The sequence below is a fragment of the Ailuropoda melanoleuca genome, chromosome 2, assembly GCF_002007445.2.
Source record: "Ailuropoda melanoleuca isolate Jingjing chromosome 2, ASM200744v2, whole genome shotgun sequence".
Lineage (NCBI taxonomy): Eukaryota > Metazoa > Chordata > Mammalia > Carnivora > Ursidae > Ailuropoda > Ailuropoda melanoleuca.
The window spans coordinates 95636160-95650051 of NC_048219.1; the positions used below are offsets into that span (position 1 = coordinate 95636160).

General features: G+C 35.2%; 1 protein-coding gene across 1 annotated transcript in view; it reads right to left on the reverse strand.

Annotated features, from left to right (window-relative positions):
- CNTNAP5 (contactin associated protein family member 5) overlaps positions 1-13892 on the reverse strand; it is an 820239-nt gene that overhangs the window by 418772 nt on the left and 387575 nt on the right. Inside the window, exon 7 of the mRNA XM_034654380.1 lies at positions 2283-2426. Within this exon, the coding sequence (XP_034510271.1) occupies positions 2283-2426 (144 nt within the window). The remainder of the gene's footprint in view (positions 1-2282; positions 2427-13892) is intronic.

Sequence of the window (13892 nt, forward strand, 5' to 3'; positions counted from 1 at the left end):
ACCTAGGAAAAAAGAGGTAAAATCCCCTCTACCCTTTTGGAATACTGTCAGAGGAAGACAGCTAATAGAGAATAGCTAATAGACAGCTAATACAATTGATCATAACATAATCCCTAAAATGTACAGGTTAAAATAAAAATCCTCTTGTCATACCAAGAAATAGGAAAACCTCAAATTGAATGAAAAAAGACAATCAATAAATGCCAACCATGAGATGACAAAAAACTAATGTTAAAATTATGTGACAAATAGTTTTAAGCAGCCTTCAAGAACAATCACATAATTGAGACAAATAAGAAAATAGAAAGACCCAGTAAAAAATAGAAAGTCTTAGCAAGGAAACAAAAAAGGTAAAGAAGAACCAAATGAAGTTTTACAACTGAAAAATACAATAACAGCCATAAAAATAATGAACAGATATGCACAATAACAAAATGAAGAAAATAAGGAAAGAATTAGTGAACTTGAAGATCTAACAATAGAGAGTACTCAATTTGAACAAAATACAAAAGAAACCAAGTAGAAAATATGAACAGAGGATCAGGGATTTGTGGGATTATAATGAAAGATCTAGCATTCATAGTCATGGAATTCAGAAAAGATAAGAGAAAGAGATAAGGACTAAATGTTACTCAAATAAGTGAGAGAATGCTTCTTAAGCTTGGTGAAAGACAATAGCCCACATATTCAAGAAACTGAATGAAATCCAACAGGATAAACCTAAAAAAAAAATCACACAATACATAATGGTCAAACTTCTGAAAACAAAAGACAAAGGAAAGATCTTGAAAGCACTGAGAGAGAAATGACAGCTTATCTATGAGGCAAAATATATTAGTAATAGTGGATTTGTCACCAGAAACCACTGAAGCCAGAAGAAAGTGGCCTAATATTTTTCAAGGACTGAAAGAAAACAATCAAACCAGAGTCTTCTATACAGAGAGCATATCCTTCAGGAATGGAATAGCTTCCAAGACATCATAGATTGAAGGACAACTAAGAATTTGTCACCAGCACACACCTTGAAAAATGGCAAAGGAAGTTGTTTAAAACAGAAATAAGAGGATAAAGGAAGGAATCTGGAAAATTCAGGAGGGAATAAAGAATAACAGTAAGCAAAAATAGTAAATAAAATGGATTTTCCTTCCCTTGAGTTTTCTAAATTATGTTTGACAGTTGAAGCAAAATGACACTGGTAATGATTTAAATATAGAGACAGGAAAGGATAAGAGAATTATATAATCAACAGGGGTAGATAAAGGAAAATTAAAAAAAAAAAGAAGACAGAGGTTGACAAAGTGGATTTAAAATGACTGTACTATTTACTGTCTACAAGGAACTCACTACAAATGTGTGATATAGGCCAGTTAAATGTATAAGAATGAAAAAAATGATATATCATATAAACATTAATTTAAAAAATAGGAGTGTTTATATTAATAGCAGATACAGTAGATTTCAGAGCAAAGATAATTATCATAGAGAGAATGTTATATAATGATAAAAAGGTCAATCCACCATGAAGACAGCAATCCTGTGTATGTACTAAACAATAGAGATATAAAATATATGAAGTGGAACAGATAGAAGTGGAAGGAGAAAAGAACAAATCCAAAATCATAGTTGGAAATATCAACACCATTTTGGGTACCTATTATGCACAAGGTGCTCTGCTAGGTATTGGGTATGTATGCAGTGGTGAAAAAGAAAAAGACAGCTCTGGCCCTCAGTCCATTGGGGAAGATAAATGTTAATGAATTAGAAAAGTATGTAACTTGCAGGCATGATAAATGCTACAAAGGAAATCTCAAAAACGCAAAAAGTTTAACCTCTCTTGTTCAAAATTCCATATTTTAATACAAATAATGAGACAAATACACGATTCCCAAGCTATAGAATGTAATAGAATCTGTGACTTTACTGTTGCATTTCCCAGAGATAATAAAGAGATTGATGTTAACACACGGTAAGCTGCAAACACTCCCCACAGCTAGCATACCACTGATAGCCAGGAGAATGGAATTCTCCAGGTGCCTCTATAGTATTGTTACTCCTGATAACGTAATTCACGCTGACTCAGTTCCTGGCTTTTCTCTTGCTCTCCAGTTTCACCTGGGAGACTGATAGGACCTCAAAGAGTAGAATATAAACACATTATAAAGAGGTTAGGTGATTAACATTAACATAATATAATAAAAAAAAAAGAGGTTAGGAGATGGGATGGGACAAAGACTTACTCCAACGGATTAGAAACCACCATGCTGAGAAAGATGTTAACTCACCACAGTGTAGATCTGATGCTTTCGTCTTTTAGCCAGGTCAATTATGTTTACTCCATTGTAGTAAAGGTTTTCAATACATCCATGGAAGTTTTTCTTTAAAAAGGTCCCAGGTTTGCCTGGTACTGGAATTCCTCCAAAACTAAGCTTTATGAAAAGAAAAAAAAAAAAAATCAACCCTTAGTTATAAGCCCTGAAAGAGTAGGAAAGAAAAGTAACCGAGTGAATTTTACTAGTTTCAATTGTATGTGCGAGCCAAGTGGCTCAAATAATTATAGATGCCACTTGATTGCACATTTAAAAGGATACTGATTAGCCTGCATAAAAATAACTATAATTGCTCGCTTTTTAAGGGCTTATTTTACAAAACTATTTCACTTCCTTTCTGAACCTTTTTAATACTAAATAAAACAATAATTTATAGAAGGAGGGAAAAATAAAAAAAATCAACAACTTTATATTTATCTCTTGTGCAAACATCTGAGAGAGTATGGCCAAACGAAAGCCAAGGGACAAACATAATATACCTCTGTTCACCTACAGAGAGACCTAGTTTAAAAGTCTGCGTTGGGGTGCCTGGGTGGCACAGTGGTTAAGCATCTGCCTTTGGCTCAGGGCCTGATCCCAGCGTTATGGGATCGAGCCCCACTTCAGGCTCCTCCGCTGGGAGCCTGCTTCTTCCTCTCCCACTCCCCCTGCTTGTGTTCCCTCTCTTGCTGGCTGTCTCTATCTCTGCCGAATAAATAAAAAAAATCTTAAAAAAAATAAAATAAAAGTCTGCATTGTACCAAAAATAGCCTATGCACATGATTATTGCCAAATTATTTTCTATAAAGATGAAAGATGAGAAATAATCCAAATATCCCTTAAAATTTCTTTAAAGGAAATAATCAAGAATTAATATAATGGAAATTTACTTAGTCTAATGGTGCTTATTAAACATGTGTGATAAAATGGCAAATGAGCATAATGTTGATTGAGAAATCAAGTTATGATGTCAACAACAAAAAATTGTTCATACAGTACAGACTTGGAAGAAATGCACTAAACTGTTAGTCATGGTTGTCTTTGGGAAGAATATGAGATACTCATTTTTGTATTTTTTTTACTACTATTCTTTCCAGTAAAATACTACAAATTGCTTTTATAATGTTAATGCTATTTAAAGAACAAACTTGGCTTGTTGTGAATATTCTTCCCATTATACAAGAGAAACAGGATAGTTTCTACAATCATGTTTATTACAACGGGATCCAGTGTGTAAGCCAGATTTTCTTCACTGCTTTGAAATGTTACCTTCAGCAAGAATTTAGACCATACTGATGCTTGGGTGTGTTTCAGGAAGATGTGTTCTCCCAACCAGAATCCCTTTGTTTTATATGAATAGCTACTCATATACCCAGGGCTACTTCTAGATGTCTATTTTTTCCTCTAAAGTTCCACACTATTTTAGAAAAATTGCAATATGCGATAAGGATTATTAATCCTGCTGTCTGCTTTTACTTATTATTGCTTTATTCTGTTAGGAGAATTATTTGATATTTTTGCCTATTTTATCTTAAAGTTGAATTTCAGAATTATTTTATCTCAAATAGCTTATTGGAATTTATTTGAGAATTATTACCAGTGATACTTCTACTTGCAGAAGAATGGATATTTTTGAAGTATTTCATCTTCCTATATAAGATCACACTGTCTTAGCCTATTTTCAAATGTTTTTTGTGAGACCCATCACCTAAAGTTATCATTTTTTACCCTAGTTCATATATTCATCATTAAATTAGTTCCTGTGAATTCCATGTTTTTAAAATTTGCTATTGTATGGAATTTAAAAAAAAGAAAAGAAAAGAAAGAAACAAATGAACTCATAGATAGAGAGGACAGATTGGTGGCTCCCAGACACAAGGGGTAGGGGTGGAGGAAAGGGGTAAAGAGGAACTCAAAAGGTACAAACTTCCAGTTATGAAATAAATAAGTTATAGGATGTAATGTACAGCATGGTGACTACAGTTAATAATACTGTATTATATGTTTGAAGGTTGTTAAGAGAATAGCTCTTAAAAGTTCTCATCACACAAAAAATAAATTTGTAACTATGTGTATGATGGTTGTTAACAAGACTTGTTGTGGTGATCATTTCACGATATATACACATATTGAGTAACTATGCTGTACACCTGAAACTAACATATGTGAAATACATCTCAAAAAATTCCATTATCAATGAATTGTTTTCATTAATTAAACATTGTGTCATACTGAGTCGGACACTCAACAGACTGGTGTTTGGACACTCAACACGCAGGTGCCCCTGTCCAAAACATTTTAAACGATATTAAATAATCACAGTACAGAGCTTTGCAAAAAAAAATAGTATATTTTATATATTTCCAGAATACATATAATACTGATTCTGACTCCACATCACATTAAAGAGATATCCTTCTACTCCTATTTAACACATAAATCATTTATTTTCTTATTTATTTATTTGTTTGTTTATTTGAACTGGAAATGAATGCTGTTTTCCCTATTAAATAAAAATACAGGGTATTTTGTTTAAACTCCTAATAGGTTGAATTATATTAATAGATCATAAATTAATAGATCTCTTTGACTGAAACACATGTGTGGGCACCTGGGTGGCTCAGTCGTTAAGTGTCTGCCTTCAGCTCAGGTCACGATCCCAAGGTCCTGGGATCGAGTTCCGCATTGGGCTCCCTACTCAGCAGGAAGCCTGCTTCTCCCTTTCCCACTCTCCCTGCTTGTGTTCCCTCTCTCACTGTCTCTCTCTGTTAAATAAATAAATAAATAAAAAATCTTAAAAAAAAAAAAAAGAAAAGAAAAGAAACACGTGTGCTCCATTTGCCCTGAAATACATGTGCTCATATTTTAAATAATAAATGAATTTGAGCTCTAATTTTCTTCTTTTGTCAAGTATTTAGATCAAGTCTAGATTTATCTCTGAGAACAACTATGGTACTTTTATCTTTGATTATATTTAAGGATGGCTCATAAAGCTTGGGGAATACTCTGGGAAACTTAAAAAACATCAACAAATTTATTTGGTTCAGAAATATTTTGTAAAATTCTTTCTTCAATAACTTATATAAAATCTTCCTCATTGATCTGTTGAAATATTCAAATATTTTCAATTTGATTCAGTTACATTAAAAAAAGATCTGTTTGTTTTCTAAATTGTTGCCACAAATCAGTAAAAACTACATTGAATATTCGTTATTTTTACTTATTTTTTTGTAAATAAAATTTGTTGGAGAGGTTTAGGTTCACAGCAAAATTGAGAGGAGGGTACAGAGGTTTCCCACATGCCCTCTGTCCTCACCCATGGGTAAACTCTTTCATTATCAACATCATTCACCAGAATGGTACATTTGTTTCAACTGGTGAATCTATGTTGACACATTATAATCACCCAAAAGCCATAGTTTACCTTACAGTTCACCCTTGGTGTTGCGTATTCTTTGTGTTTGGACAAATGTATAATGCCATGTATCTACCATTATGGTATCATACAGAATAGTTCCACTGCACTAAAAAAAATCTCTGAGCTCTGCCAATTCATACATCTCCCATGCCTCCCAACTGTAAGCCCTGGCAACCATTGATTCTTTTTCCTGTCTCCATAGATTATCCCTTTCCAGAATGTCATAGTGTTGGAATCATATAGTATGTAGGCTTTCCAGATTGGCCTATTTCATTTAGTAATATGGATTTAAAGTTATTCCACGCCTTTTCATGGCTTGATGGCTCATTTCTCTTTAATGTTGAATATATTCCATCTGGATATACCATAGTTTATTTATCCATTCTCCTCATAAAGGACATGATTGTTGCTTCCAAGTTTTGGCAACCATGAATAAAGCTGCTGCAAACATCCATGTGCAGGTTTTTGTGTGGACATAAGTTCTTAATCATTTTTATAGTTTTAAATATATAATGATACTTTTTTAAATGTTGGCCACCTTCTCCAATTTGTAAAAATGTTTTTAACACTCTACTTCAGTCACCTGTGATTTAGGAAAGTAAGAGTCACAGGGAAATACTTGAAAAAGAGATAAAGACCAAAAAAAAATCTTTTAAATAGCAAAAATTAGTGTTTGAAAGATTTGGGGTAGGTTGCTTTTTTTTTTTTTTTTAGTATACAGAATGCCATCTACTGCAAAATGGTAATTTTCTGTCACACTAAGGACAACAAAAGCTGTTTCTAGCCTGGGTGGGGGACATTTGGAGAAATTTGGTGAAGACAAAAGTATAGTTAGACAGTAGTGTAGGTCCTTTTCTTGAATTCTCTGCAAAACTGAAACCTGCTGAGGCTTGGGAGGACATTCATATTGATCACAAGACAGATCTTGGAAAACATAGTTATTTCTCCCTCATTCCCCAAACAGTGATGGCTACAGTTTATTAGAGATGTCTCAAGTTCAGCAGGGTCCCAGAGCAAAACTTCAACAGAAAGGAGACAGACTATAAATGGCTGAGGGAAATGACAATACAGAAAGGTCTGAGTGTTCTTCACAATAACCTAGTCACTTTAGTATAGCGGGAGGCAGACCGTTGAGGATCCCCTAGCCTATGAGAACTGGATGCATGATATGGATGGACCGAGGATGGTGGCTGGATCTGGAGGTCTGAGAGAGTCCAAGGGACCAGACCTCAAAGCCTGAGCTCAAAGCAAGTACCATGGACAGCAGCCACAGAAGCCAACATTTTGTACCCAAGTCTCCCCTAGTGCAGGATAATGCATAAGCCCTCCCGCCAGTGATCTGCCCAGGGAAAGGGAAAGAAGAAGAGGGAAAGAGGAAACATCGATACAACCCAATATTCACACAGTGCACTAAGTTTTAAATGGGCATTAACTAGTTATTGTTCATTATCAAGGTTAGATTTTTCTGCCATCAGGGGAAGCAGGGGCTGATGAGCATATCAAATTCAGTTGGGGAAAAGAAACAAAATTATGTTTCTGCACATTTGAGTGTGAGTGTAAATTTTTGATGTATTTTATATTTTCAAATTTTTCAAGTAGCTGAGAATTTGGGGTTATAATTATACTCTTGAATTATAGATAGTTTGTTATCAGATAAGTTAGAATGGAAAAATTTGCTTCATATACTGATTTCTTTCCTACACATATAGTATTGATTTTTTCTAAATACTTCATAAACACTTGTAGGCTGTACTTGCTACATATTTATTAATTTTACAGTAATAATTATATTCCTCAGCTCATTAACATTCATATTTTATCTGATTTATCAAAATTGTAAGAATAAAAATTAAAATCTTATTCTAAACTATGTTTCTGTCCACCAAGCCATTCACACTAAACTCACTCTTCTGTGTGACCTGGGATGGCCAAGTTATTTTAGTCATTATTTGCAAAAATTGAATATTGATCATTCTCAAGCTATTCTGTTTAGTTCACCTGGCATCTGATTGACTGTCTCCCAAGTTTGCAACACTGGCTTTTCTCCTTTAATGCTGTCCATTAGTTCATTCATCTAGCAGCATAACTGGAAAACCAATGACGACTTCCCTGAGCTTGGCTCCTGGGTCTTCCCATCCTGGAATTGCCACACAGGCAGCTCATGTAAGGGTAGTTTAACCAATATCAAACTAGTCAGAAGGGACAGATTTGTTTTGTATTTTGGGGTTATTTTTTGTATTTGATTGATATTTTACTCGAGATATACATTTGTCTAGTATGGATGTTTGTAATTAGAAAACACACTGATTATTATCTTATGGTGACCTTTATCTTCTGATTTTAATTTTTACTTACAGTGGTATTATTTTTTCCAGTTCTGTTTTTTCTATAAGTTTAGTTGGTATAACTTTGTTCCAATTTTGAATTTTTATAAAATAATTAATTTTTGATTATTTCTGCAAAAGTGTGTTTCTTGTAAACCATGTGTGTCTGGTGTTTGTTTATTAGAGCAATGAAACTACTTACCACTTGAGGAAATTTAGGTAATTTTTAAGTTTATTGTGCAATGTTTACTGTGTTTTGATGCTCACTTGGAAGACAGTCACTGTGATTATCTAACTTCTCAAACTATGACTTTGGATTACTTTCTATGAAGCACAGATTGTTGTCTTTTATACTTCAACCCCAACTTGTTCTGCATCTTGTTTACTTAAACTATTATTATTATTATTATTATTCATCAGTCTGCCTACTTTTTTCCACTTTGAAATTCCTTTTTAAGACATTACATTATGTGCCAATTTGTTACAAAATTGCATAAATTTATAAAATATGTCAGCATTCATCTTCTCCCTTTCCACAGCCAAATGTCCAAAGACAATGTTTCAGGAGCTTCTCTTACTGGGTTCAAACCCAATCTGCTTTGCACTTTCTGTGGGGCCTTGGGAAAGATACCTAACTTCTATGGGATTCACAATCCTCCTACACAAAATGAGGATAATAATACTACTTATGTCGCATAAACAAAGGAGCTGGACTGGGTAATGTGAGAATTAAAAACTTTCCTACACCTGAAGAATTGAAATGGATCCTGGCACACAGTGCTTGCTGTTAGTAAGGTTTTTCGCACTGACACAACTTCTCAGTTAAGAAGTTCTTTCAAAATGGTATTTTGTGGCATTATATTCAATAATTTCTGAATAAAAAACATATGGATAGTAATTCTTCTAATATTTTTTAGTCTGAAGTTTGTGATATTATGTATTGATATTTTATTCAATGGCAATTCAATTGAGTATCTTTCTTTGTTTTGAATTAATAAACAGATAGACAAACATTCCCCCAAGATTCTGTAGAAGCCTCCTTCTTATTTTCAGATTTTCAGAACACTGGAACTTAATATGTTGTGTGCTCCTTTAAAAAGGCCCTTTGGTCAGTTCTAGCTTCCCCTTTATATTGAGTGGGAAAAGAAAAAGAAAGGGAGGCCATGCTAGAACTTTATGGTTACTGCTATATTCAACACTCTTCAAATTTAGGAAGACTAGTAATTTTACAGTTGAGTGTAAAATTATGTATCACTTGGTCTGCAGGTAGGGGGGAATATCTTCTCAGGTTCACGTTCTGCATTTTTTTATTCAGTCATTATTCTAAAAAGTTTGTTTGTTTGATTTCCTGAATTTCTATCTTATTTTTTTCAGCTACTTCAATTGTCTGTGTTGTACAAACTATTCTTTTTATTGCCTCACATATCATTATTGTGTTTACAACTGCCCTTGTATTTCCTTCAAACTTTAATGAGTCTTGTTGAATTAATCTTTGCTTTCAAGACAAACCTGGCTGTACTCCATGAACCTCTTCATTCACTAATTTCATTGTTTAGGATTATGATGATATGATCTTGCCCACCCATTCAGACTCCAGCATATTTCACTGTGGGGCAGATATTGACGATATTGAACAGAGATTATATTTCAGGGTGCATCATCTGTATGATGTCACCCAAGGGCCTTCAGGATATGGATCACAGAGCTGGAAACCCAGCTTCTGTTAGCTCATGGGCGCATATAACACTGCAGAGTTGTTACAGTGTAAGGGAGCCAGATGCCCTAAGCCAGTTCTTTCCAAATAGCCTTTAAAAAACTCACTTCTTTTTTTTTCAGTCTTTGTTCAATTGATACCATCTCAATGATGTCTACCCTGATCAACATATCCAAAATTGCAAACTGTTTCCCTTCATCTTTTTAAAAAACTATTTTATTTTACTTTATTTTATTTTTATTTCACATATATATATATAGAGAGAGCACATGCACATGCCAGGGTAGGGGCACAGAGGGAAAGGGAGAGACAGAACCTCAAGCGGGCTCCACGCTCAGCATGGAGGGCAACACAGAGCTCAATCTCACAACCCTGAGATCATGACCTGAGCCAAAACAAGTCAGATGCTTAACCAACTGAGGCACCCAGGTGCCCTTCCCTTCATCTTTGAACTTCCAACTCATGACGCAGATATATTTTTGTTCTTTTTTCCATTGCATGTGTAATTTACTTACTTGTTATATTTACGTCTTATGGTTTGTCTCTCCTACTAAAATCTAAGCACCACGAAGGTAGGCATCTTTGTTCTTTTCTTTGACATATTCAAATTTTCTAAGTGCTTAAAATGATACCCGGTACAAATATATATAAATATAAATATTTATGCTGAATAAATATTTGTTGAATGTTTTGAAATAGCTCTCTGAAAATGTTTCTCAAGGACACAGACAGACAATATCTCATTCACTTTTTAATATTTAATGCAAGAGGTATGATTCGAACATAATAAATCTAGCAAATATTTGTCGAATTGCTTAAAAAAAGAACACTAGCAATTTACTTCTGAAGTTGCTTTTGCCTTATTGTCCTTTTGTTTTGGTCAATTCAGCTGCTTTCTTTGCTTACTTTTCTTGTTTGTTTGGTTTTGGCAAGTTGTATACTGTGCTTTTCATTGATCTTAGTAGTCACCAAAACCAGGTTTTAGATTGTAAAGTTTCACTCACAGTCTCAGTGTCTTAGGCAACATAGTTCATCTGGTAACCTGAAGGGTTTGCTGGTGTCACAGGTGGGCTCCATTCCAACTAGATGACTCCCAGAAGAAAACCTGCTTTGATGTTAAATGCATGAGGTCCCAGAATCTGCCACTTTCTCTTCCTTTGATCTCATTCCTCTTCTTTGTCCGGCATTTGCTTCTATCTTTTTTCAATCTTTGATGTTACTTCCACGGCAATGAGTTCATTCCTCCTTATTGGCTTTTTCTCTGTCCCTGTTTAAATTTGGGAGTCTTCCTGTTTGTAAGATTCCTTTTTCTGTCAGACTTGGGTTTCTGATACTTTTGAAGTCTCTCGCTTGTGAATATTTGTCTCACTTTTGCTCTGATAGTCCACTTTGTAATACAGGGTGTACGAAAATAGATTCAAACAGCTGTCTTCTTTTTTGCACTGGATTTGTGTTTGTTGAGCCATACATAGAGTATGGCCTTTATGGAAAAGGAGCCCATCACTGACCTTTGGGATCTTCCCAAAGTTTGATGAGTTTCTGGCATTTCAAATGAAACCAGAAATCCCAATTTTCCTGTGAAATCTCTTGATTTTTAAATATTAGCCCAAATTCAAATAGTTAAAAATGAAAAATACCAAATAAGCCAAGTGAGATAATAGCAATCCAAATCTTCCCCAGGGTCACCATTTTATGGCTTCTGCTCTACTATTTGACTTGATCAATGACTTAGTTTGTAACTTCTTTGGAATGTCTGATCTCTTTAACTTTAAAAAGCATATGGTGCATATGATGTCATATTTTTGTCCCTACTTTAGGGTCACATATCGAGAGGAGGTAAATGGTTACATGTTAACCAAAAATTACCTCTTCTTCATTGCTTCTATCACCTATTCTTTCACAAATTCCCAGTGTCCTCTTATTTCTGGATAAGAAATGTCCTATGTCTCTTTTACTGCAGACAAAAGGTGAGCAATATCTGACCCAGACATAGCCCTGCATCGAATATGAGGGAACACTGATGATATTTTTTAAAGGTGTATTTCATTATTATTGTATAGAGAGAGCAGGGGGAGGGCCAGAGGGATAGGAAGAAGGAGAATCTCAAGCAGACTCCACACTGAATGTGGAGCCGAACAAGGGGCTTGATCTCATGCCCCTGAGATCATGACATGAGCAGAAACCAAGAGTCAGATGCTTAACCCACTGAGCCATCCAGGCACCCCTAAATGGGTATCTTTTTACAGACTCATATACATCAGGGGCTGACACAGCCCAATTGGTTCAACACATATTTATAATTTGTTTTGTCTGAGTGAACTTACAATACTTTTACCTTAGGTTTTTGGACAATGGGTTAAATTTTGTATGTTTTAGCATTCAAACAAGGAGCTCATTGGAAATCCTAACTTCCGTATCCCCCATACACCCAGGCACCCCAGAGGGCCCCACTCTGACCATCCTCCAGTTCCATTCTTCCTCATGGTGGAGTCAAGGAGAAAGAGCTATAGGGAGCTGCTACAAACCTTATAAACCATGATATCCCTACACAGCACCCCAGAGCTTCTTGCCTAAACAGTTCTGAAAGTGCTTTGAGGACCTGAATGTTTCTCTCTCCATTTGCCCTCCTGAGGACAGACCATGGGCTGACAGGTCTGAGCAGTGGCCAGGGGGCAGCTGTTTACACCATGGACAGGGCTTGAACATATGGGATGTGTCTGGGAAGGTACATTCATCAAAACAGGAGAATAGAACATATTTTATTCAGCAGTTTGTTAGCTTATTTGTAACCCTTTAAATATTTAAACTTATGGTATGTGGGCCTCCATTTGTACTCTTGCCTCAGGCTCTACACATATTCAGCTGTGGCCTGGCTAATTCTATAATATTTTATTGATGGTTATAATAATTCAGCCCAAATTCAGCCAGCCTCAAGATGTCTTATTAGATAATTAAAACCTGCTACCACCTCCACCAATAGAATTTTTTCATTTGTCCTTTTAGCTCATGTTAATAAAAACAGAGATTTTTTCCCTTTGTGATATAATGGTAATATTAAAATACTCCCTCCATCATGTTCAGCACAATTAGTTTACTTTTAATTTGCATTTAAGAGAAGTTTTTTTTTTTTTTAAGATTTTATTTATTTACTCGACAGAGATAGAGACAGCCAGCGAGAGAGGGAACACAAGCAGGGGGAGTGGGAGAGAAAGAAGCAGGCTCTCAGCAGAGGAGCCCGATGTGGGGCTCGATCCCATAACACCGGGATCACGCCCTGAGCCGAAGGCAGACGCTCAACCGCTGTGCCACCCAGGCGCCCCTAAGAGAAGTTTTTATATTCCAGTTTGCCATTATAAAACTTCGGGAAACACAATATTAGCAAATCCACAAATCATAACAATCTTAAATTTAAGAGCAGAAAGAAAAATGGCAGGGATTAATGTGGCTTCAAGTCTTGAATACATGCAGACACCAGAATAAGGACCAGAACCTGTGCTTGTATCTTGACAGATTATCCCTCCTTCAGAGAGAACGCCTTGTCAACAGAATGATCTCTGTTGAGCAGCTGCACAGATCTGAGCTCAAATCTTGTTTCCGTTACACAATAGCTACTGGGGAATGGGAATGGGGGGGGGGTTCATCAGTCTCTCTTGTCTTGGTTTTATGTTTGTAATGTAAGATGTAATAATTTTCTTCACAATGTTGCTTTAGAGGTAAAACAAAATCATAAAATACCAACAAAACAGTTCATGTTTTATTCCCCTTCCACTTTCTTCCTCTTTATTTCCACTTTGTATCTACTTATTTTTTTTCCTTATTTTATTTTCTTTCATTTTTTTCCTCCACATAGGCCTTCTGCTTTAGCCTTGCAGCTGAATTTCCAAAGAAAAAAGGATCAATAACGATTACACTGCCACATGATCTGGAAAACCGTTTCCTTAGTGATCTGTGGTTATTTTGATCACTAACTAAGTAGTTGTATTATGTCTGGCCAGCCCTTTAGTAATGTCTGAGTTCTAAGAGAAGTGTCCTTTAGGCAATGTCAAGTAGGGTGGTGGCAAAAGATGGCCTTCAAACATGGCAGAATGTATATATATATATATATATATATATATATATATATATATATA